Source organism: Lipotes vexillifer, unplaced genomic scaffold (assembly GCF_000442215.2).
Source record: "Lipotes vexillifer unplaced genomic scaffold, Lipotes_vexillifer_v1.1 scaffold1276, whole genome shotgun sequence".
In the NCBI taxonomy this organism is placed as follows: domain Eukaryota; kingdom Metazoa; phylum Chordata; class Mammalia; order Artiodactyla; family Lipotidae; genus Lipotes; species Lipotes vexillifer.
The window spans coordinates 549,499-574,950 of NW_006798658.1; the positions used below are offsets into that span (position 1 = coordinate 549,499).

The 25,452-nt window shown below is 41.2% G+C and overlaps 1 protein-coding gene across 1 annotated transcript in view; it reads left to right on the plus strand.

Annotated features, from left to right (window-relative positions):
* Positions 1-23,379, plus strand: part of AFG2A (AAA ATPase AFG2A) — a 342,792-nt gene extending 319,413 nt beyond the window's left edge. The window contains exon 16 of the mRNA XM_007470730.1: positions 23,203-23,379. Coding sequence (XP_007470792.1) covers positions 23,203-23,379 — 177 coding nt within the window. The remainder of the gene's footprint in view (positions 1-23,202) is intronic.
* The last annotated feature ends 2,073 nt before the right edge of the window (positions 23,380-25,452 follow it).

The window sequence follows — 25,452 nt, forward strand, 5'->3', positions numbered from 1 at the left end:
GACAGAGCACAGAGGATTTTTAGGGCAGTGAAACTACTCTGTATGATATTGTAATGGTAGGTACATGTCATTATACATTTGTCCAAACCCATGGAATATACAATGCCAAGAGTGAACCCTAATGTAAACTCTGGACTTTGGGTGATAATGATGTGTTGCTGCAGGTTCATCAGCTATAACAACTATACCACTTGCTGGGGGATGTCGGTGGTGGGGAGGCTGTGTGTATGCAGGGGTGGGGGTGTCTGTATTTCCCACTCAGTTTTACCGTGAACCTAAAACTGCTCTAAATAATAAAGCGAAGTGTACTAAAAATAATAACAGTACAGATGGGAGGAAAGGAAGGAGAGAAGAAATAAAAGGGCTACTCACTGAGCCTGGCCTCAGCGCCACTGCCTGTTCCACACACTAGGCCTTTCCACTCTCTGCAGCTCTCCCTCTCCTCCAGCCTCAGTCGTTTCCATGTGATGGTTGAGGCAGCATATGCTTCCCCACAGTGAATTCCTAGAAGGAGTGCCATAAAGCAGACCACCGCAAAACAGATAGTTGTTGGAAGAATTATATTTCCTTATACAAACAATAATATGATAGAGGATTGCTATCCTGTGCAGAACTTGCCATCAAATAAAAAAGTATGTTCCAAATTCTCTAAAACGAGCGTGAGTATACACTACACATCGATCGGGATCCTGTGTCCCATGAATGATTGGTTGATAAAAATACAACTCTGGAAATAATCATGTTTTACAACCATTTTGGGGTAGTATATTCCTTTTTAAACCTTCCTTGGATCATTGTTACCCTTAGGATACAACCTGTCTCAACCAGCTGGGTCATGCAGCTACCCCTGTAGCCCGAGGTACAGGGCACTGTGACCAGCTTATAAAGGGTTGGCGTGGCTGAGGAGCAGTTCCCTAAAAAAGAAGTCCTCATTTGTTCCCATTACTAAGAAGACGTACCGGAAATAAACACACACACACACACACACACACACACACACACACACACACACACGCACGCACAAAGGAGGAAGGAGAGGAGGAAGAATGCTGTTTTCTATATCAAGGTAGTGAGACACGTACCACGATGTTTTATAAGATTTTCCCTTTTAGTGCAGAAAGAGAAAGTCACTGTTTGTTCTATAACAGAATATTTAATGTACAAAAATTATTTTGCTTCACAAAAACTATGAATGTAGATGCCTTGCACTTTTATATTTCCTTTGTTTCTGGAAGTCTAGGTCAGATGCTCCATAAAGTTTTTATCACCATGTGATCTGTAAAGCATATGTTCCACCAGAAAACGCTTCTAGTCACCAGCTCTCTCGTTTCCATAGAGGTGATGATGGAAATTTATGTGTAATTCCAGACTAGCCTTATGCTGCAAAGGATGTTTATAAAATATTAACTTCTGATAAAGGGGATAATATTGAAAAACATTCTTGATCCCCAAATAATGTTGCATATTAATGGTTATATAGCATTTGGCTTCAAAATTTCATACTGAATAAACTTTGATTTCATACTTGTATAAGTATCCTGCTAGAAACATATAGAGATGCTTGTCTTTTTCACAGGGTTAGAGAGAGTCTGCTTTATCTTCCAAATAAATGCTTTTGACCATTACTACCATTTTTTTGTTCAGCTACTGACAAAAAAAACCCAGCAGTTTTTATTACCCAGAATCCCAAATTTGAGTCAAGCCCAGTTTCATAGGAATGTTCTATCTAAATCAGGGGGGTCGGCAAACTACAGTCTGCAGGTCAGATACGTCCCACAATCTGTTTTTGTAAGGCCCATAAGCTAAGAATAGTTTTATGTTTTTAAGTGATTGAAGAAAAATCAAAAGCAGAGGAAAAAACATGAAGTTCCAATTTCAATGTCCATAAAGCTGTACTGGCGCACAGCCACACCTCATTCATTTACATACTGCCTATGGTTGCTTGCACACGACGAGAGCGATTTGAGTAGTTACAGGAGGGCCCGTGTTCTCCACAACGCCTAAAATATTTGCTCTCTGGCCCTTTGCAGAATAAATTTGGTGGTCCCTGAGCTAAAGAATTTTTCACCATCTGCCACTCTACCCACACACTCATATTCATAGTCATTCCTCCCTCTCCCTCCCTCCTTTCCTGCCTTCCTCCCCCTCTTTTCCTTCCTCTTCACGTGCATATATCATTTTGAATCTGGCAATTGCAGTTACAAAGAAATCAAATTGTGATCCTACAGTAAATGCTAAGCGGAAACAAGTTTTAATTTCCCTTTGACTTGTCAACTCTCTCCTCCCTGTGTACTTTCCCTTTCCTCTACTGCCTTTATATAGAATTTCTAAGGCCATGCCATTTCCCAAACATAGTTTGTTTTTAAGGTGGGGGTTGGAGTTTGATACATTTTTTAACTTCCATGGAAAGTTCCCTGTTAGTATGTGGTCCCATTTTTAACCTATTTGTAGACACCCCCGATTATCTAAAATCACTTTCACATGGGGCTGAGGTTAAGCTTTATTTCTCTTGGCATGTCCCTGCCATAGCAGACACTTCCTCTTTGCCTTGAAAGGACAAAACGATGTTCAGCTGTCTGGGCTTAGGCCCAGTATTTGATTTATACATTATTTAATTTCCTCCTGAAAATTGGAAGCAGGACTTTCAGGAATGGAAGTCAGTATTTTTCATTTGTTTAAGAACACTTTTAGGTCTAATATAATCATCAGTAGTAGATGTCAGCGTGATTAGGGGGTGACTTAAGGTAAAGCAAATAAAACGTGAATACAGAGGAAAATTATTTGACAGTGGAAAAGATCTGAAGTTTTTGAATAACCACATTGTATGTGTTAGTAGGTTTTTTGTGTGTTAGTGTTCATTTAACAAACTTTTCTGTGCTACATTTTGGGGCACCTGTCTTTACCCACTCACTGGTGGAAAGACCTCTAGCCATTATGTTATAGTTGAGATTGGGGGATTAGAAGTTTGAGGAGAAGTTGATGTAACCATTCCAGTAATTTTACAGAGGATTTTTGGTTTCTGTCTGAGCTGTTACTGCGTTTATCTCCACAATTAAGTTCATACGCATGCCAGGATATGAATGCCAAAATGGTTTGAAATTCTTACAGCAGTGGACTCAGGAAATTAAAAATTAACTCTGGAAATACCATTTCTTGTTTTACATACACTTTTGGATAGTGTACTCCTTTTTAAACCTTCCTTAGATCATCATTACTCCTAGGTTACAGCCTGTCTCCTTTTTGCACCAAAGTCCTTAAAAGTCTGGCACACCTACTCCCTCCACTTCCTCACTCCTAACTCACTCTTCAAACCCTGGCAGCCTGGCCTCTCTCTCCCTCCACACTGCTGAGCTGATCTCACCCACTGTTTCCTCATCTCCAGCCCAGAACCAGCTTGGAGTCCTCGGCTTGCCTGGCCTTTCTGCTCCATCTGCCAGAATTCACACCCCGTTCCTGAAACGCTCTTCTGGTTTCCATGTGAACTCTCTCAGATTCCTCTAGTTCTTCCTGTCCTTTACAGACTCTCTCCTTGTATCACACTAAGCTGAAGTGTTCCCCAGGTTCTGTTCCGTGGATCACTTCTTCCCCTACGCTCTTAGCCTTTTCCTTCTCATCCTTCCTCGGTACCTCAGACATTTGAGGAGAAGCTGGAGGCTGCAGGGGGCGTACTTTGAAAACCACCGCAGTCCTGTGAAACTACTTAGAGTCTCTGAATACAGCCCACCCTGTGCCACCTCTGTGCCTTGCCCAGGAGTGTTCCTTCACGTGGAGTGCCTTGCTGCCAACACCAGCATTTTCACGTTCTCACCTTCCTTTAAAGCTCATCACTTAAGGGATCTCCTCTTTGATGTTTGTGAGCTCCTGGTAGATATTTTCTCTTCCTCGTCCGAGCTACGGTGGGGGACAGCCTGATATACTTAGAGCAAAGGTACTGGGGTCACCACTTACCTGATTGTATGATATTGGGCAAATTTACCTAAATGCTTTAAACGTCAGTTTCTGCATTTATAAATTGTGGGGGAGGGGGAATGCTGCCTACCTCACTGGACTGTTGGACGGATTAGACATGTGAAGATCTAGAACATTTGGGAGTCAATCAGTAGTGGTGCTGGTAGTGGTGCTGATGGTAGTAGTGGTAACTGTTATCATCATCATCAGTATTATTCTCCCACGCCAGCATTTTATGTTTCTCATATGTCAGTTACTTCACTTTCTGAAAAGCATTTACACAATTGTCTTATTTCCCCTTCTGAATTCTAGGCTCCTACAGCTTGTCTTTATATTCCCTCCCCAAGAGCGTTGAGCAATGACTTTGCGTGGGTTTTCCTAAATGAATTGAGTTGAATAGAATAGCCCTTCTTCTCCCCTAAAGAAATACTGGCTTCACAGTGTTCTTGGGATTCAGAGCTGGGTATGTTTGTAGCTATATCTTCATATTTCAATCAAATATTAGCATACTGAAAAGTCTCTGCCTGTTGTTATATTTTGTCACACCGAATCTTGAAACTAGCCTCTAAAATGATTGCATTTTAATTTCTCAGAGACTTAAGGACCTGTATTTTTAGAGCTAGTCTGAAATAATTCTTATTTTTGAAAAAAACTACTAAACTACTTTGTATTTGATACATAAATGCTATCAGTAGTAAAATATTTTAAATAAGGTAAATTAATACATATTTAAACTTTCTTACATTGAAGTATTTCTGTCTTTTTATACTTTCTGACTTATAAAATCAAAGCCAACTGCAGTTTTTTTGGCTTATATAACTAGCAGTTTTTCTTTTTACGTTATGTTTTTCCTCACAAAACCCTTACTTGCTGTCTCTAAACATATTTCTGGAAAGCAGATTTTCTGCTGCTCAGAAGCATCACTTCTTCCCAGATCACACATTATCCTGGTTACAGTAACCTCTAACTGCTTTGCTGTTCAGAGGACCAGGAAGGTAGAACAGGCTCTGCTGATGAGTTTTGAAGGAGAGAAAGTCAAAGAAGAGTTGTCGTACTGTTGCTGAGCTGAATTTCTATAACAGGGGAGTCTGAAGCTAGTGGATTTGACTGAACGACCAGGCAGGCATTGAGGCCTTGGGAAAACAGCATAAATTCACGTGGAGTAATTTTTAAAAGTACCAGCAACCGAAAGTCACTAAGATCTCCCCTGATCAGGCATTCATCAGTCAGAAAGGCTTTTTGGAGCTGCAGTTTTGCAGAGCTCAGTATTGGGTGGTGTTCTCAGAGCTTTGAACCAGGTGTGCTTCACCTGAGTTAAGGCTACCTCTCCGGCGAACCCTGGGTTAGGGTAGTGATGGGGTCAGGGAAGGGAGGGAGTGGCCAATGGACAGACTGAATTATACTTCGAACACTTTCAGGAATTATTTGCAACCACTCGGGAATATAAAATAGTATCACAGCTGAGAGCTTTATTTCACATTCCATTTAGCTCTAATCTCTACTTCATCTCTACTGTTTTTATTTGGTTACTAGGTATTCAGTGCAGCCCCATTTTGTGGAAGGCTGGCCAAAAGCACACTTGAAATCAATAGTAGTCAAAGCTAGCTCTACTGAATCTAGATTAGAACATGAGCATAAAGGTCCATTGGTTCTGAAGTTTGTGGGATAGTTGTTTTGTTGTGTTTTTTTTTTAAGTCTTAACAATCTGCCTAGGCAGTATAAACAATGTAAAGTGATAAATACAGCACCTGATCTAAGGCATAAATTCCACATTTGGTAAAAAAACAAACTGTTAGGACTAAAGTCGTAACTTTAGTTATCATTAAGTCAAATATCAGACTTGTCCTCATTCATTCATTCAACATATATTTACTGAGCAACTACTATTTGCCAAGTAAGTTTCCAGGCACAAACAAAAGAAACAAAAATCTGTACTATTTGTGGTCTTCATTTTTGTGAGGAGAAAGAAGACATCAACAAAATAAGTTAAAATGTAATATATTAGATGACAGTAACAGAGGAAGAGCAAGATAAAGCAGGGAAGGAGAAAAGGATTATAGGGAGGAGGTGGCCAGGGAGAATCTCACTAAAAAAGGTGACAACTGAGTAAAGACCTGAGGTAAGTGAATTGTGCAGTTATCCAAGAGAAGAGCATTCCAGAAGGGGAACAACAAGAGCAAGTGATCTGAGCAAGACTGAGCTTTTCCCATGTTTAAGAATAGTCAGGAAGCCAGTGTAGCTGGAGTGAAGAGAGTGAGGTGTTCCAGTGTCCTGTTGAAGAAAGTGGGAGGGGGTGGTTGATATCAGATGATAGATCAAGTAAGTTGAGAACCGAGGGTTTACATTGGATTATGATCTTGACAGAGCAATCCAGGTAACAGGCGAATGAGAGTTCACTGTACATTATTTTCTCTACTATTGTATATGTTTAAGTTTTTCCTAGTTAAAAAAAAAGTTTAAGTGAGAGGGGAAAAAAATATAATATTATTCCTTCCTTAAATATTCACAAAGGACTCCATCTCATCTATCTCCCCTTCCACCTCTATTCTCAAGAGAAAGAGTTGGTCAGGTTTACAAAGTGGGGTGGAGCTGGTGTGAAAGACACTTAAAATCATTTTTCAGACACTTAGAATGGAAGAATTAAGGCAAAGTTTTCCAAACTTGGAGTACTGTCCATTTCATTCTTCCCCTCCTTAAGTCTTGTCAACATGTGTTTCTAGTTACATGCACAATTTTAATTGAATTTAGGGACTAGTCTCCAAATAAAATTTCCATTAACTTCCAAACTGAACAGCTCCAGACTCGAGCTTTGTAATCTATTAGCTATATCACCCCTCCCCCCACAAAGGAAGTTGAGTTTTTGTTTGCTTTCTTTTCTGATTTTCATTGAGACTTCTCTAGTTGCTAAGAAGGAGAATGGATTTAACACAAAGATAACATCTGTCTTTGACCATGACCCGTGTTAGAATCATCATTCAAAAAAACTAGCTTTAAGTTTTCCTGTAGATTCCATAATCATTGCCAAAGAAGTTGGACCTTGTGGTTTTTCAACTTTATCATATTTTGTATAAGTACCGTGTGCTAACCGATGGTGCCACTGGTGCTCCATCTTTATCACATTTTGGGTGATAACCTGTGATCCGAAAATCAGTTGTACAGCCCAGAATGTTATCTGGACCCCCTAATGAGCAGCACGATCTAAGAAAACGGCAGCTAGAAGCAGCTGGCCGCACTGAGGTATGCTGAGCACTGTTGTTTTGGAAGTATGGTTGGCAGGGCACTGCTGGGCACGAGGTCCATTTGGCACCTTTTCAGTAGAACGTTTTGATAATGTGTTGCCAAGACAGCATTCGAAGCAATGCGTAAGTAACGCAAGGTTACATATACGTAGAGAAGAATAAAGGACACTTTTTAACATTCTCTCTCTCATTCCTCAACCAGCCAACGTAGGCCTGCTCCAGTTGCCTATACTTCCAAGGTCCCAAGGATCTTCACCTTCTCCCCCCAGAAAACCACAGAGTTGTCATCACAACGTGACAACACACACATGGTTGATATGGTGCAGAGGAAATGACCTACCTGAATTTGGCTCTATCATAATGCCCTTTCCCCAGCCACAGTGATTGGGCCAAGCCGCTCGGAGACGTGCCACAGGAGCTTTGGTTACTAAAATGAGAATATGAGGACTGTCTGGTGGCTAAAGCTGTAAGATATAAAACACAGAAACTGTGCATTGTCGTATTTTCTACCACGTGGAGAAAACCACTCTGTAGTGAGAGAGAAATAAAGGCGAAGTACACAGAGAAGCATAGATCAAAATCGTGGACAGAGAACCGGTCCAGGTGGTCTGTTGAGGCCCAGCCACACTACTGTCCTCAGGTTCTGTTAGATCCAATAATATCCTTATAATGAATTTCCCCTTTTGATTCAAATCGAGTTTCTGTCCCTAGCAGTCAACTAATATACAGCAGATGTCACAAATGATTGCAAATATTCGGAGACATTAAGAGAAGCTGAGGCAGAATTTAATCCACCTTGCTAAGAGGCGTTCACATATGTAGTGTGAAAACTACTCATTAGTCCCTGTTGATTGAAGTTAGCCTGGTCGTGTTTGTTACGGCAGTTAAAGAATACATGCCTTAAAGTCTTTTCAAGACTTGGGTTCCTTCTTAAAGAAAATAAAAGTGTTCATTAAAAGATTGATATAAAAAGTTAGTAATTCTGAGGTTAACCCAAAACTTAGCATAATCTTCCTTGGGAACATTTGTATATGTGGGGCAGGGGGTGAAATTCCACAAATATTACTAAAATGAGCAATTGGCAGAAAGATGGTTTAAAATATTTTGTTTCAGCATGTAAAATCTCGTTTTATTACAGAATTCTTTTGTTAAAGGCACAGCTATGCTGGGTTGCTGCCAGAGTGATGGGATCTTAGCAGCCTAGTTAATTTTAAAAGATTTACAAATGCTGGGCTTCGAACTAATGATAGTAAAATATACTTCACACTTTAATATAGTGCTTAAACTCATGCTACATCTTGTGAACTTAATATTGCATTCTGCAGATGAGGGGGGTTATGGGTGTGTGAATGTAGATATTTTGTTTCAAAGAGAACAGAGTTGGTGGGGGAGAGCAGGACAGACCTGTAAAATAACTCAGAATTTCTCCTGACTCTCACATTCTTCACTGTAATTATAAAATATGTACAGAAGATATTTGAACACACTGTATCAAAGATGGTATGGGTTTATTTCCAGTTAGATGCCAGCACAATAAAACGGAGGTGCTTGTTACCAAGGTGTAGCCTATCTTAAGTTTCGTGATTAGATCTCCAAATGAAAAAGTACAGCCCTTAAGAGGAAATTCTTGGCACTTGCTCCTCTTTACAACATTATAGGGTGCTTTTATGTGTATATTTTATCATTCATAATAGAGAATACATTGACTAAGATTGCAAAATAGTTTCCATTGTATCGTAATCCCCTTGTGTCCAGTTGACTCGCCTCCATGAAAAAAAATTCTGTTCAGTTAGAAATATCTACTGGTCTCTTTCCAATGATAAGTTTTTTGATGGTTAGTTTAAAATGATGAGGTAAAATGTATGGGTACAGAGATTTACTAAATAGACATACTCAAATTTACTAAATTTTACATCTTTAGATTTTAAAAACTGTAGATGAATAATCTGTGCTTTAAAAATTCACCATTAGCTCCTTAAATATACCAACTGTTGCATGTCTCATAACAAACCAATCCCACCAAGTGACAATTTAATACATCGTTGTTTTTTTTTGTTTTTTGTTTTTTTTTTATAATACACAATGTATTTATTTATTTATTTATTTATTTATGGCTGTGCTGGGTCTTCATTTCTGTGCATGGGCTTTCTCTAGTTGTGGCAAGTGGGGGTCACTCTTCATTGCGGTGCGCAGGCCTCTCACTATCGCGGCCTCTGTTGTTGCGGAGCACAGGCTCCAGACGCGCAGGCTCAGTAATTGTGGCTCACGGGCCCAGTCGCTCCATGGCATGTGGGATCTTCCCAGACCAGGGCTCGAACCCGTGTCGTCTGCATTGGCAGGCAGATTCTCAACCACTGCGCCACCAGGGGAGCCCCGTTGTTTTTTTTTTAACATCTTTATTGGGGTATAATTGCTTTACAGTGGTGTGTTAGTTTCTGCTTTATAACAAATTTAATCAGTTATACATATACATATGTTCCCATATCTCTTCCCTCTTCGTCTCCCTCCCTCCCACCCTCCCTATCCCACCCCTCCAGACAGCCACAAAGAACCGAGCCGGTTTCCCTGTGCCATGCGGCTGCTTCCCACTGGCTATCTACCTTACGTTTGTTAGTATATATATGTCATGTCTCTCTCTCGCCCTAACACACCTCACCCTTCCCCCTCCCCATATCCTCAAGTCTGTTCTCCAGTAGGTCTCTGTCTTTATTCCTGTTTTACCCCTAGGTTCTTCATAACATTTTGTTTTCTTAAATTCCATATATATGTGTTAGCATACGGTATTTGTCTTTCTCTTTCTTGACTTACTTCACTCTGTATGACAGACTCTAGATCTATCCACCTCATTACAAATAGCTCAATTTCGTTTCTTTTTATGGCTGAGTAATATTCCATTGTATATATGTGCCACATCTTCTTTATCCATTCATCCGACGGCGGGCACTTAGGTTGTTTCCATCTCCGGGCTATTGTAAATAGAGCTGCAATGAACATTTTGGTACATGACTCTTTCTGAATTCTGGTTTCCTCAGGGTATATACCTAGTAGTGGGATTGCTGGGTCATATGGTAGTTCTATTTGTAGTTTTTTAAGGAACCTCCATACTGTTCTCCATAGTGGCTGAACCAATTCACATTCCCACCAGCAGTGCAAGAGTGTTCCCTTTTCTCCACACCCTCTCCAGCATTTATTGTTTCTAGATTTTTTGATGATGGCCATTCTGACTGGTGTGAGATGATATCTCATTGTAGTTTTGATTTGCATTTCTCTAATGATTAATGATGTTGAGCATTCTTTCATGTGTTTGTTGGCAGTCTGTATATCTTCTTTGGAGAAATGTCTATTTAGGTCTTCTGCCCATTTTTGGATTGGGTTGTTTATTTTTTTGTTATTGAGCTGCATGAGCTGCCTGTAAATTTTAGAGATTAATCCTTTGTCAGTTGATTCATTTGCAAATATTTTCTCCCATTCTGAGGGCTGTCTTTTGGTCTTGTTTATGGTTTCCTTTGCTGTGCAAAAGCTTTGAAGTTTCATTAGGTCCCATTTGTTTATTTTTGTTTTTATCTCCATTACTCTAGGAGATGGGTCAAGAAGGATCTTGCTGTGATTTATGTCATAGAGTGTTCTGCCTATGTTTTCCTCTAAGAGTTTGATAGTTTCTGGCCTTACATTTAGGTCTTTAATCCATTTTGAGCTTATTTTTGTGTATGGTGTTAGGGAGTGATCTAATCTCATACTTTTACATGTACCTATCCAATTTTCCCAGCACCACTTATTGAAGAGGCTGTCCTTTCTCCACTGTATATTCCTGCCACCTTTATCAAAGATAAGGTGACCATATGTGCATGGGTTTATCTCTGGGCTTTCTATCCTATTCCATTGATCTATCTTTCTGTTTTTGTGCCAGTACCATACTGTCTTGATTACTGTAGCTTTGTAGTATAGTCTGAAGTCAGGCAGCCTGATTCCTCCAGCTCCATTTTTTGTTCTCAAGATTGCTTTGGCTATTCGGGGTCTTTTGTGTTTCCATACAAATTGTGAAATTTTTTGTTCTAGTTCTGTGAAAAATGCCATTGGTAGTTTGATAGGGATTGCATTGAATCTATAGATTGCTTTGGGTAGTAGAGTCATTTTCACAATGTTGATTCTTCCAATCCAAGAACATGGTATATCTCTCCATCTGTTTGTATCATCTTTAATTTCTTTCATCAGTGTCTTATAATTTTCTGCATACAGGTCTTTTGTCTCCTTAGGTAGGTTTATTCCTAGATATTTTATTCTTTTTGTTGCAGTGGTAAATGGGAGTGTTTTCTTGATTTCACTTTCAGATTTTTCATCACTAGTATATAGGAATGCCAGAGATTTCTGTGCATTAATTTTGTATCCTGCTACTTTACCAAATTCATTGATTAGCTCTAGTAGTTTTCTGGTAGCATCTTTAAATTTAAAAATGTTGAATGTGATTTCTTCATTATCAACAAGTAGTGTCGTCTGTTCTCCCTTTTCCACAACCCTTTCCATATCTGTGGATTGCTTTTATAGCCTTTCTCACAGTTTTTAGTTTATTCTTTACAAATAGAGACTTTCTGGCTCTTTTCATTGCTGAACTTGTCACAAACCTTGTTCTCTCATTAGAATTCTTGTAAAGGAGTTTAGATAACAGTAGTTGAGAAAGAATGTTTACGTTTCATAGGCCATTAAGTAATGGACTTAATGATCAGAAGAAAAAAACATGAATGTTTTGGTTAAAGCCTTCATAAACTGAATCATCTTTATTCTTCATCTGCATCTGGATTAAGAGTAACGGTAATGAAAAAATGATTAGCCAATGTGGCTCTTACAAGTATTTGTAATTTCTTTTTAAGTTATATTACATATATAATTTTTTAATTGTTAAAAGGCAAGCACTGTATCTTACTACTGGCTTTTAAGTCAGTAAAATCAGAGCTCTTTTTTTTTTTTTCCCTTTTTAATGGACATTCAAGAAATAGTTCAAAGCGCATCTCATTCCTCATAAGACAACAGGCCAGATAGTTTTTCAGGTAAGGAAACAACTTCCTCAGTTTCTAAATACCCTAGTGTGTAATGTTATTACCAAATATCAAAACCTACATATATTTAAATTTTAAAATTCACTTAATGGGTAATCTAAAATTACACATAGTTAATACGTGCCACTTGTAAATGCTAATCTTAACTTGGGAACTTGGGTTTTGTATTCCTTAACTAATATGCTTAAATTTGCAGTCTTAGTGTCTTATTATCCTACCTTTTTTTTTTTTTTTTCAATAAATGAAATAGGATATAGATCTTTAGTTCCTCTTCATGTCAATAAAGACCTAAGTAAGCACTTAGTTATACCTAGAGGCAGTTGTTGAATTGTTCTAGGGTACAAGAGGAAGGTCTAAGAAAGTAAAAACTACGTGTCTTTACTATGATCAGCTCTACCTCGTAACTTCTGTACTGCCCAGCTGTAGTAGTTCTAGCCCAGTTGCATTCTGGCCTAGGTCATCTGGAAAGGGGAAGATAGATATTACAATGAAGGAGTCATAGGATTTAAGAGGATTTGAAGTGTAGTTACTATAGAGCAGTAGTTCTTAACCCTTTTGGGGTTATGGTTCCTTCTTAGAATATGATGAAAGCTTTGAACCATCTCTCTACATATAAAAGTTTTCATAGGTTTCAGAATATTCTTAGACCCATCTAGCTATCCAGGGACCCTAGGTTAAAAATCTTTCTTATATAGCCAATAAACACACAAAGCTGGTGAAGTAATACTTGAAATAGCATCCAGTTCATGTAACAAATAAGACAGTGTTGCTTTATTATTATTTGAGTTTAAAACAAAATAATATAACGTGAGCTTCTAAACAAATGGCTAATAAGCAACATAAGGATTATCTGTCAGAGGAAAGAGAGACCACCTTAAAAATGTAAAAGTAGAGAAGATATGTGAATATATACTGTTAGGTGTTTTAGAGTATCTTATTTGATGGTGATATCACTTAATATAAATCCATTTTTTTATTTATATGCTATTGGGAAAGAAGAGCTTTCCTTTCTTTCGGGACAATACTACTGTCAATGAGAATGACATCTGTAAAATAAGTGTAAGATAAATAATCATGTTGTCTTCTCACTCCCTGTCATGAGCTAATGGTATACTTAGCGTTTGCTCACTGGGACCTGTCTTCAGATGCCCCTTAGCTAGCTAAGTATTGCCAAGTCATTTTTTTCTCTTTAACACAGATGGCCATTAACACCATACCATACTCTTTAAAATGACTTTAAGGATGGCAGGCAAGGCTGCTGATTGAGCAGGACCAGCCTGCAGCTGCTCGGAGAATGGGAAAGGAGAAACGAGTTTATTATATATATTATATGGTGTGGGGAGTGAAGGCGATCAAAAGGTGAAACTTCCACTTATAAAATGAGTGAGTCCTGGGGATGCGTAGTGCACAGCATGGTAACCATAGTTAATAACACTGTGTTGTGAATTTGAAAGTTGCAGAGAGAGTAGATCTTAAAAGTTCTTATCACAAGAAAAAGAAAGAACTGGTTGTGGTGATCATTTCACATCATATACATGTAGTGAACCATTATGTTGTACTCCTGAGACTAATGTAATGTTCTGTGTCAATTATATCTCGAAAAAAAAAGGCGTAAAAGGTACTAACTCCCAAATACTCCATTCTGTGGTCAGAGTCCAGAATCCCAAGCTAGACAAGATCCAGGGAAGGCTACCCAGAGCATCCCCGAAGCTCTGGAGTTTCAAAGGAGGCATTTTTCTGTGTGTGTTGGTGGGGCATGATGTGGGAGTTTGCAGTGAAGACGGTTGGCAGATGATGAAACACGTGGTATATTAAAACTGGCTTAACACCCCTGCTTACACCTTCCCCCAGCCACTGCTTCCCAAGCTCCCACAACACTGGCAGGGAGGATCCAACCCTCCAGACTTCGAGAGGAGTCCTAGAGCTAGCTGAACTTCACTTGGTCCCCTCTCCCTAGAATATCCCCTGTTGTGCCCTTCTCTCCTCTTTGCGGGGGGCCTAGCTCTCCCATTCCTAAGTGCTTTTTACCCAAAGTTTGGTGCCTCTTGGAAGGGCTTTAGTAGCCTTCTGGGCGTAACTTGGTCATCAGCACACGCCCCAAGGGCTCACAAATACACACCTAGGATGACCCATTTGTGCCCCAGGCATTATTGCTTTTTTGGTCCACAGTAGGCAGTTATCTTGGCTGCAGTTGTCACAGCAAGAGCTGCATGTGTATGTGTGTTTGTGTGTATTTAAAACAAAAAAATGTAAAAACTATATCTCTGTTCAGAGATGAGCTCAGCAGTAGACCTTTTTGTAGACTCCCGAAGGTCAAGGGGCTTGGTACGTCTGGGGAGTACATCAGGGCCAAGGCTGGCGAGCCTACATGGAACTTGTAATCTAGTGAGGAGGCAGACATTTACCACTAATAACTCTCTACCTGACAATTGTGATATGACAGAACAGTAGTACAGGCTGCCACCAGACCATAAGGCAAGGGATCCTAAAGCATCCGGGCGTGGGGAGGTAGTGAAGTTGCCGCTGGGAGCGCCTCTCAGTGGAAACAGTCACACTGAACCTTGAAGGGCAAGTACGTTAAACCAGTACTTTGCACAATCTTGTCGCATGAAGGTGGGACTTTGTTTTCTTCACTGCTCTGTTCCCCAGGGCCTGGAACCTTGTAGGTGGTCAGTAAAGATCTGTTGAGTAAATGAATGAATGGAGGCCTCCCAACATCTGTTTGCCTTTCTCACCCCTCTCCTTCCCTACCACGAGGTTCTTGTTCTCTCTATACCCATACCAGTTGGCCGTGTTCTTCAAAACTAAAAATACTCCTTTTTATCTTGTTATGGGTTCAATTAATCTTAGAAACGTTTAAAGTTCCACAGCTGCAGATGGTTGTAGAAACAATAAGAATAAAAACCCCAGCTCGTTCCCTCTGTGGGATGATCAATTCTTTCGTACATTTTTAAAAAACAAAACCTATTATGGGTTCCTCCATACAAGTAATAATGACTGGATGTACATATACTTAGAGGCCTCATAACAACTTACATCAGCAAAATTAAGCAACCCAGGGCTTTTCCCCCTTCCTTAACATCACTAGGCTTCTAGAAATTCTTTCCGTTTGACTCTGTATGGCACTCTAGACTGTTTGATCTTAACATAATCCCAGATGGATTCGTATCATAAAGCTTATTTTGCAGACAATCCGAGGGCAGTAGTTCGGTGATTCCTTAAATCTGAAACTTGCCCTCCAAAATTCTCACTTCTAGCCTCCCACGCTCGCTGAGGTGGTATTTTAAAGAACTTTGAATAAACGCCGCTTGCTTCCCTCCAGTTCTCTTCCCCGGCGCTGTGCTCTGCTCTGCTCTGCGTTCTCGGCAGTTCGGGGCACCCCTGGCCGCGTTTGCGCCTGTGGCAGTCTGACTCCATCTGCTGCTCTGTGGCCAGGAAACTGCTGCGGTCCCCTCAGTCACATCTTTCAGGCCCGGCCACTCAGCCACCTTTCACCGCGTCTCAGTGGGGCCGGGGAGCATGGGTCCTCGGCGTCCGCGTGAGCACATAATCTCCCAGGTAGCCTCCTCCTTGAAGCACCTCCAGTGCAGGCTGTTCGCAAACAGCAGGACTCCGCTCTCTGCTGGGTTCCTAATCCCTCAGACACGTAGGGGAAGTTGGTCGCGGGGCTGTGAAAGTGAAAAGGAAAGCGAGGGGCGGGGGACTGAGCGCGCACCACGTCCCCCGCCCCTCCCCACAGTCAGCGCCAGCTGCAGCCCAATTAAGCGAAACAGGGCACAGGTGTTCCAGACGGAAGATGCTTTTAACAAAACCACTTTCTTGAAAATACCTAAGACTTTTTAAAGCACAGCAGCGCATTTCTTTTGGTGGATTCTTTAAAGCTGTTTAGTACACTTGAAATACAAAGAAGCTGAAAAGCACATTTAGGCCTCACTGGGAGGCGAGCTTTCTTCGCGCCGAACATCAGGAGCGGCGGAGAGAGGGGAGCCCTGCCTCTGTGCATCCGGCGTGTAGTTGCCCAAGAAGGGGCCTGGGGGCGTCTCTCTTCTCCAGCTCCGTCTCCCCACGTAGCCTACCCTGTACTGTGCAGTTCACCTACTCACGCATGTTCATATCCTTGTACCCATAAATTACTGTCCCTAGGATGCAGTTGTAGGTTTCCTATGAACTATTTAAAAAGCAGCCCTGACATGTGCTGATTAAACTAGGTAAGTGAACTCAGCTCTCTGGAGCCACTTTTTTATCATCTGAGGTCTCCCTATAAATAAGCCTCCTCTTCTGGCACATTTAAAATCACTGACTTCTTTTTCTCCACATATCTGAGTACACTCTGTGCCTTCAGGGTGGGGTGATGGGAACCAAACAGAACTTCAGTTGGTTGTTTAAGCCGCCTTCAGAAGTTTGTTACCCTTCCGTTTTTCTGGAGGATACAGATAAGCTCTGAGACGTAGTTAGGAGCTTAGTAGTGGCGGTTGCGTTAGAATCTCAGCATCGCTGTTGGAAGCGAGCAGCTCCTAGGCCTACTTGGGGCAGCAGCCCTTCTTCCCAGACTTACATGCCCTCAAGGGTGGTGTTCCTGTTGTCACTGTCGTGATCTGTTTACAGTCAATAGAAAAGAAGTGCAGGTTACTACCGAGGCCTCATCTGGAATGGAAATGACTGTGCTTGAAGTTTTATTGGGTTCCTCATCTCAGTGCACCAGGAGAACTTGTAGTGCAGCTGTGAAACTGAAAAGAACAAGGGAAGGGTCACAGCACAGGAGGAATGAATACCCAAAATAGTGCCCGACATTTTCAGGTTTTCCTTCCTGTTGATTAGTTTTTGGTAAACAGTTTTTGCCTTGACTGTCATTCTTAAGCACGTCGTTTTAAAAAATTGCCGCCGCCTGTTTAGAAACCATGTTGGTTTTAATTTTCGCAATGAGCCTGTTTCTGTTTCACAAAGCTGAGCCACCTGTTTAAACTCTTCTTGTTTCGTGGATTGAGGCAAAGAACCGTAGGCTGTGTATAAGAGGTTTCGGGGTTTTTTTCCACAGTAAAGTAAGACATTGTTCTTATTCTTCGTGGCATTCAGAATTCTGCACAATTGCCTCTTTTGCCCTTTTGCATTTAAAAGTGAGGTAATTAGATTTCCCAAGGTTCAATGGTCAAGAGCCTTCTCACCCTGGGAAGTTGCCTCTCCACACCCCTCACAAGGGGGGTTGTCTCACGTAATCCAGTTATTGCTGTATTGTTGTTCTAAAGGCACTGCTTTTTCAGAGGACGAGCATAGCCTGAAAATTCATACTCATATGTCCCGTTTTAAATTGCCGAGTTATGTTTTATCCAGCAATTGAAAACAATTACTGTTTTCTTCAGTGACTTTGTTTTGAGGATTTCTTAAACCTTTTCATAAAAATCTTTTCCTTTCTTACCTTTTAGGAGCTCATCTCAAATATGCCTAAATCTTTCATATAGAGATTTCTTGCTTATTTTGTTATTTTTCAGATATCTGATAGATCTATTATTACTGCTGAACGAATGGAAAGAGGATTTGTGACGTTGGCACCAAAAAATGGGTGTCACGGCCACTGAAACACAGCCTGTCTTAGTCGCTCTGACAGTGAGACCTTAGGCCCACTCTGCTAATCTTTTGTCTTGTTTACTCATTTCCCCAAACAGATAACATTTTCACCTTTCAGCAAAGCACATATCTATTTTTTAAAACAACGCAGGATACACGCTCTGTGTATTCTGTAAATACACGCTGGCTTTACAGAGCCAGCCAAAACATTTTGCTTTTACAGCCTAATGGCAAAAGCAACCTGACTGGTAATTGGCTAAAAATTCATTTAAATGATCTAGTCTGCAGCCTTTCGGGGAAGAGGACAGACAAGATGGTGAAGGGATTAGGGGAAAGCTTCCAAAATCCTTTTTGCCAAAGATGTTAAGGTGCCTAAGTGCCAAGAGTTTTCTTTCTAAACGGGTTAAACATTCCAGACAGTCTGTGACTCAAATTTGCATGTTCGTCTGTACCCCTCAGTGAGGTTCTTCTGGGGCCTCATGGGGAAAATTCATCTGAATTCCCCCATCACTGAAACAGTCCCAGACTCCGTGTGCTTTCAAAAGTGACGCCAGAATGATGAGCTGTGTGGTCCCTGTATGTACTGTAGATGTATATATACGTATACGTACACTCATTCAATTTTCTTACAAACTTTAGAGAGAGTAATGAGAAAGGTCTTAGTTTAAACTGAAGGTCCTTCTTGTCAGCTTCCATAGTATTCATTCCCAAATAGAGAGGTGTATTAGCAAATTTATCCGAAAAGACCTCACCTTTCCAAGCTTAATACAGAAAAGTCTTCAGTAAATAACTGATGCCAGATTACTTTCATCAAGTGAGACAATAGATAACCATTGCACAATGTTTTAAACAAATCTTCCACTTCGGTTCTCTAAACCAATATATATTACTGCATTGTTCGTAAATTTGGGGGAATCTTTCTCAATTAAAGTGCGGTTTTCTCCCCCATGACAACATGGGAAAAAATGTCCTGTCCCTGTATAACAAATTTTGATACCTAAGGAAGCATCCCTCAAACTAACAGGCCTACTTGTATTCTTGCTAAAATTTCTGTTACTTCTAAGGAAGGTACTAGATTCAAAGTAGTGCCCCAGACCGAAACATTTGCTTAAAATGAACATACATCACAGTGTTAAATAATTTTTCTTACTGAGTTTATCATTCCAAAAACTTAAATGTAACTGACAAAGTCTAGGTCATATGAAACTTAAGTAAAAATATTACAGGATATTGGCCAAATGTTAGAAATATGTATATAACATGCACTTTTGGAAAATCTGTGGCTAGTTAAGGAACTGTTCAGTTCAATTCAACAAATGCACGTGGACTACGTGCAGGTCCAGGGCACAAGTGTGTGCTGTGGCTGCTGCCTTTTGACCCCGTTAAACAGACTGGTCCTCCTCCAGTCTCTCTTGCTCAGCCCTTTCCCTTTTCTCTCTATTCTGGAATAGGCGAGAGCAAAAGAAAAAAGGATATAAGCTAGGCAAGAGCCATGTCGTGCCTAGATTGAGCTGCTTGGCGTGGGTGAGCACCTCCCAGAGTGCGTGCTGAAGGTCAGCAGTAGCCCTAAAGGTAACCATTTGTAGGTGTTCTGCCAAAAACAGAGGACGGGTGGAAAGTTCTGTGGGAAACATCAGCTTAAAAAAATTAAGCAGGTCATCATTGCTAGGCCTCACAGAAATCTTTAGCATTCTACTGTGCTTTGTGGGAGACAGAGTATATACAGTGTTACCTAAAACCTATTTGATCATGAAATACTTCTTCCTCTGAAAAGACGCTAATATGTCAAGGGGAATGCTGGCATGGGCCATGAAAACAAGCAGGAAAGCTGCACTTTTCTTGGGAAGCATGGTATCTTGGAACTCACGGCAAAGTAAATGACCCAGGGCAAATAGAAACCAGCCATCATGAAATGGATCTCCTACGAATACTTGCATTTCCGGGCCTGTCTTCTTATCGGAGTTAGGAGAGAAGAACCAATAATCTGATTAATGTTTTTCCTTTTGGAATTTCTACTAAAAAGCCCTTTTATGGGGGAAAAAAATAAAAACAAAGGATCTTTTAGGAGTTATGCTCTGTCAGCTGCTAGTGCATCATCTGCTTGTGAGTTGGGTTTAGAGCATTAGACTAGCCTTTACTGTCATTACTTGTCATTGACTAGCCTTTACTGTCATTACGGCCCACGTGACTTCTGAAAACTATCATTGTTATTTTTAGTGACATTTTCTTGATAGAATTACTCTTTTTTTTTTTTTTTTTACCCCCTCCATTTGGGATACTGAGGCTAGATCCTTGTAATTCCTGGTCTCTTTCTCCCCACCTTGCTCACTTTATTTCTTCTGCTCAGAATGCCCCTTCCTTTCCTGTGTTCATATCTAAATTCTGTCCTTCCCACTCCAGTTTATGAACCAATAATTTCTTCCTTCCTTCCATACCAAAGCACTTTCCTTTTGCCTTGCTAGTGGTACCTCTTAATGCTATGTCTTGGACATCTCTGGACCCTCCAGCTGGCCTCACCTAGTTGTTGCACAGAGTAGCCAGCCATTCCGTGGACGTTGATTGATGAGTGATGGGTTAATTATGAGTAGAGTTCTGTTTCCTCTCGATTACTTGTTGTATATTGCTAAGCAAATATGATAGGAAAATAAAAGTGGCAGAAAGGATTGCCTAATTGACTGGTTCTTCAGGGCATCCCTTGTAAATAAAAAGAAACAGGATAAGGTTTATTGAAGCAAGTGTTGAATTCAGGCAGCCCTCGGCCACGCTAGAACTGCAAACAGCTGGGCTTCTACCCAACGGAAGACAACTTCATATGAGGTGCTTGAGTACCAGTATTCAGCTGCTCTGTTTCCCTTGTCATTGTCTCCCAGAGATTCTAAAGGTCATCCCTGTCTAATCCAAACATTTCTTAGCGCTTTAGTCAAAACTCTGTCCAAGTTTTCTATACCTCACAATTCTGTAGAAATTGTTAATTAAGGGTCAGGCCAGTATTAAATATAGTTGGCAAATTATTGTGAAATGTTAACATATACTGAAGGCCCCAAGTTACTAACATCCAGCTTTCAAATGGCAGTTACTGCTCTGACCCCCGCCAGCGCCCCCCTCTGCCACTGCCGTAGAAGCTAAGGGCAAAGAGCAGTTTACAGCTTAGAGAAGAATCTATAGATGCAGATATGACGGAAGGAAGGTTGATCTGCAAAGAGGGACTGCTCAGGGGAGCCGACCCCAAGGGCGGCCTTCGAGGCCTCAGTGGCCTCTCTCCCCACTACCTTGCCATGTTAGGCTACTTGAGATTCCAGTTATTAGAGGAGTATAATCGTTTCTTCTTCTCCCAGTTTGATTACTGTGTATTGAGAGAGGAAGCCTTACTAGACTGTTGGTTCACTTTCTCAAATGCGCCAGCAGTATTAGCCACCCGGCCACATGAACCAAATTCCAGGAGTTTTGAGAGGTTCCAGGCAGGCTTGCGCCTCCCCTTCCTTCCTCAGCCCAACCCAACCTCCCTCCCCCGCCGCTCACCACCAGCCCATTTGCCATGCTTCCATCAGGCTCCACACACACCTCTACGATGGGGTCACTGCATGTACAAAACCTAGGGGCACAAGTCCCACAGCAATTAATTAGTGAAGTCATTAGTAATTGTCTAGCACACATGGTAAATGTGTGTAGCCATTATGTGCTGGGTCCAGTATTCTCGGAGGGAAGTGTCAGGTATGAAGTGTGCAAGACATGGCATTGGCCCAGTGGTGGCAGCCTCTCTACTCGACTTAGCCTGCGGGGGGAGCCACACAGTGGAAACCTTTCCTGTACTGTCTCAGAGAAGCAGCTAGCACTGCACCAGCGAGCAGGAAATTCAGTCCTCTTTGGCTCTTCCAGTGATTCTTCTTCCTACTTTTCAGCCTTGCAACCATCGCTTCAGATTCTCGCACAGATGAAAGAAGTGCTGCTCCGATGGAGGGGAGGAGGGGATTGAGCTCTCCGTACTTGGTCCCTTCACCTCCTTCTGGAGGTCCCTAAGGTTCCTTTGGAACACAATAGAACCAGTTTACCATGGGGGCGTTTTATGTGCTTTTACTGTGCTTATTAAATATCACATCTGATTTTCAAATAGCCCTTTTTGCACCAGAATATGTGATGAAGTTGTTTCACTAATCCCTAGAAGTTTTGTTTTTTCCTTCAACAAGTTGGTAGCCACTCTTTTTGGAAAAGCATTAACATGCATAACCACTATAGTCGACTTCAGTGCCCATTAATGAAGCCCAGAACTAACGGTTACATTGTCGTAATTTGACAAAGCCATCTAAATCTATGCATGTTTTTTTGAAAGCTCCCTAAACATGCTGCTAAATCCCCTAAAGAGCTACTAAACTGCTTTGGCAGCCATTAGCCCAGCATAAGCAGAGGAACTCTTTTCAGTAAGTGAACAAACAGAGAAAATATGCTGAATGGCTGGACAAATGTGTTTCAGCTGGCCCTTTCATTTACCGATACGAGGGTGCAGTCAGTATCAATCACTGTTTTCCCTGTTGCCCTGAAAATCACAATATCTCTTTTCATCCCACAGGCTCTTTTCACCACAGTAATGTGTCTTTAGAATGACACTGGCATCAGCCCGCTTCCGCTGTCTGAAGTCCAGAGAGCTTAAAACACATTTCAGGATTCAAGACTTGAACCTTCCTCCCTTCCGTTTTCCTACCGCGCACTCTCCCCTCCCTCCCTCTAGCATCCACTCCACCCCCTCCCCAGCTTCTTTTCAGTTCTCCCAGCTTTCCTCGCTGAGTAAACAGAATTCACTTCTCTGTTCTAATGCAGCTCTCCAAAGTAAACGGAGACAACTCTATCTGATATTCCTAAGATTTAAGAACTCATTAAGGAGATGCACATAAAGAAATGCTTTTACATGTTGGTAATAGATCAAAGGTTGAAAGGAATGTGGAAATTCTATGCTATGACAAGGTGTGCTGATGTGCAGGTCCTCACTCTCCATCAGTGCCTCCTTCCCCGGCCCTCCCCCCATCACTGGGCTTCTCCCCCGTCCACCCCACCACCACAGACACACTCATCCTTTGTCATCCCGTGTTGGAGGTCTGTGCCTGCACGTCCGCTCCACCTTTACAATTGTAAGCTCCTTAAGAGCAAACGCCATAACATATATCTTTTTGCCGCTCCTGAATCTCGGTACTTAATATGTTGTTTTGAAATGAAGGTGATTACTTTTTATCCTTTTGAAAACTTAAGTGGAATGACTCCCAAAGATAAATTTTAGGGATAGGCTTTTAGTTGTAGAGGTTACCACGGGTGAATATTTGAAATGTTAACATTTCTAAAAAACAGTATTGATTGTTTTCTCTCTCCTTTTTTTTTGGTGCTGTTTTTGTTTTTGTTTGCTTGTATTGTTTCAGATTATAGCCGTATGTAGAGAGGCAGCCCTTCTGGCTCTGGAAGAAGACATTCAAGCCAACTGCATTATGAAAAAACACTTTACTCAAGCCTTGAGCACCGTGACACCCAGACTTCCTGAATCATTGAGACGTTTCTATGAAGATTATCAAGAGAAGAGTGGGCTGCATGCGCTCTGAGAAAATACACATATTCATTATGCTAAAAATACTTTCTAGAGAAAACTTGTTTCTTTTTTAAAGAGTGTCAGAATAGCCCTTAATAAGCAAAATGTCTGAAATATGTTGACTAGATTGAGGGGCTTCAGTTCTTATAGACATTTTGAATCATATGGCAACAATGAAAATATCCATGAAAAATCTCTGGACAAGAGTTTAAGTCAGTTTTATACGGAAATGTGTGCTGAGTGTTAAAAGGCAAACTTTTAGCTTTTTCATTAATTTGACCTGGTTCATTCCTCCCATGAAATGCTTTCCTTACTCCGGAATCCATTTCAGTGCATTTCCAAATACCAAAACTGTGGGCATCAGTTTTATACAAGAACATAGAAGATGCGTGTAGATGAAAGCACGGTGAAAGTTATTTACAAACCTTTAATTTTGAAGGCCAGCCCATGAAATGGCTAAAGCACCAGCTAGGCTTATGTGACCTTGTTTCCAAATACGTATTTGTTCTCATTATAATTCAGACTTAACATTTTCGCTTTAGCCTTCTTAACCTCTACTTATGGCAATTAAAAAAAGAATTGAGAGTTATTTCACATACTGTAATGGCCTTTGGAAGTTTAAAAAATTGGAAATATAAGCCCAGTCCAGACCTAGAAGTACTTGTGTTTTTTTTCTTTTTCTTGTTTTCATAAAAATGCTATAAATTAACCATATGAGGTATTCATGTTTTAACTTGTGCGCATTTCCAGGTTACCAGTAAACTTCTTCAGTTCAAAGGAAAACCGACTTGTACTCTTAATCACATTGTCTAACGCTGCATTCTAAATATCTCTATTTATTCTCCAAATTATTTATCCTTGAGATTTCTTGACACTTTGATAATCCATAAATATCCTTGAAAAAGCTGTTGGAAATTGATTGGTTGACTTCCAGTTCAGAAGCTGGCAGTGGGAAGAATGTGCACTTAAACCCAGTCACTGTAGATCTTTGAAAATTCCCAGAAAGACAAGTCAGGCGAGAAATACCTGATTATCAAACTAACAGGGCTGTACAGTTTTGTGGTGGTAGACATTCTGAAATCACATCTCAACTGTTTCATCCTCTGACTATCAGAAATAGATTTGCGGGCTTCCCTGGTGGCGCAGTGGTTAAGAATCCGCCTGCCAATACAGTGGACACGGGTTCGAGCCCTGGTCCGGGAAGATCCCACATGCCGTGGAGCAACTAAGCCCGTGCGCCACAACCACTGAAGCCTGCGCTCTAGAGCCCGCGAGCCACAACTACTGAGCCCACACACCGCATCTCCTGAAGCCCGTGTGTGCCTAGAGCCCGTGCTCCACAACAAGAGAAGCCACCGCAATGAGAAACCCGCACACCGCAACAAAGAGTAGCCCCCGCTCGCCACAACTAGAGAAAGCCCGCGCGCAGCAACAAGGACCCAACACAGCCAAAAATCATAAACAAAAATAAATAATTTTTTTTTTTAAAGCAGATTTGCAAGGGGTTTTTACCCAGACTACATTGGTTTATTAGTACATAAAACCACCCAAGGGATGAAGAATGTTACTACTATTTAGAAATGTGCTGGGAATTCCCTGGCCCTCCAGTGGTTAGGACTCTGCGCTTTCACTTCCGAGGGCCTGGGTTCAATCCCTGGTCAGGGAACTAAGATCCCGCAAGCCATGTGCGGCCAAAAATATATATATATAAATGTGCTGTCAAATAAAATAGTCACTAGTCACATGGCTATTTGAGATTTTAATTAAAATTAAATAATATTAAAAATATAGTTCATCAGGCATGTTAGCCACATTCCAAATGTTCAAAGGCCACATGTGACAAGTGTCTGCCATACTGGACAGAATAGATTGTAGAACATTTCCATCACTCAGAAAGTTCTGTTGGACTCTTGATTTAGAAAATAAGGCTTACACATTGAAATAAATAGAACCTCAGGGCTTCCCTGGTGGCGCAGTGGTTGGGAGTCCGCCTGCCGATGCAGGGGACACGGGTTCGTGCCCCGGTCCAGGAAGGAACGGCTGGGCCCGTGAGCCATGGCCGCTGGGCCTGCGCATCCAGGGCCTG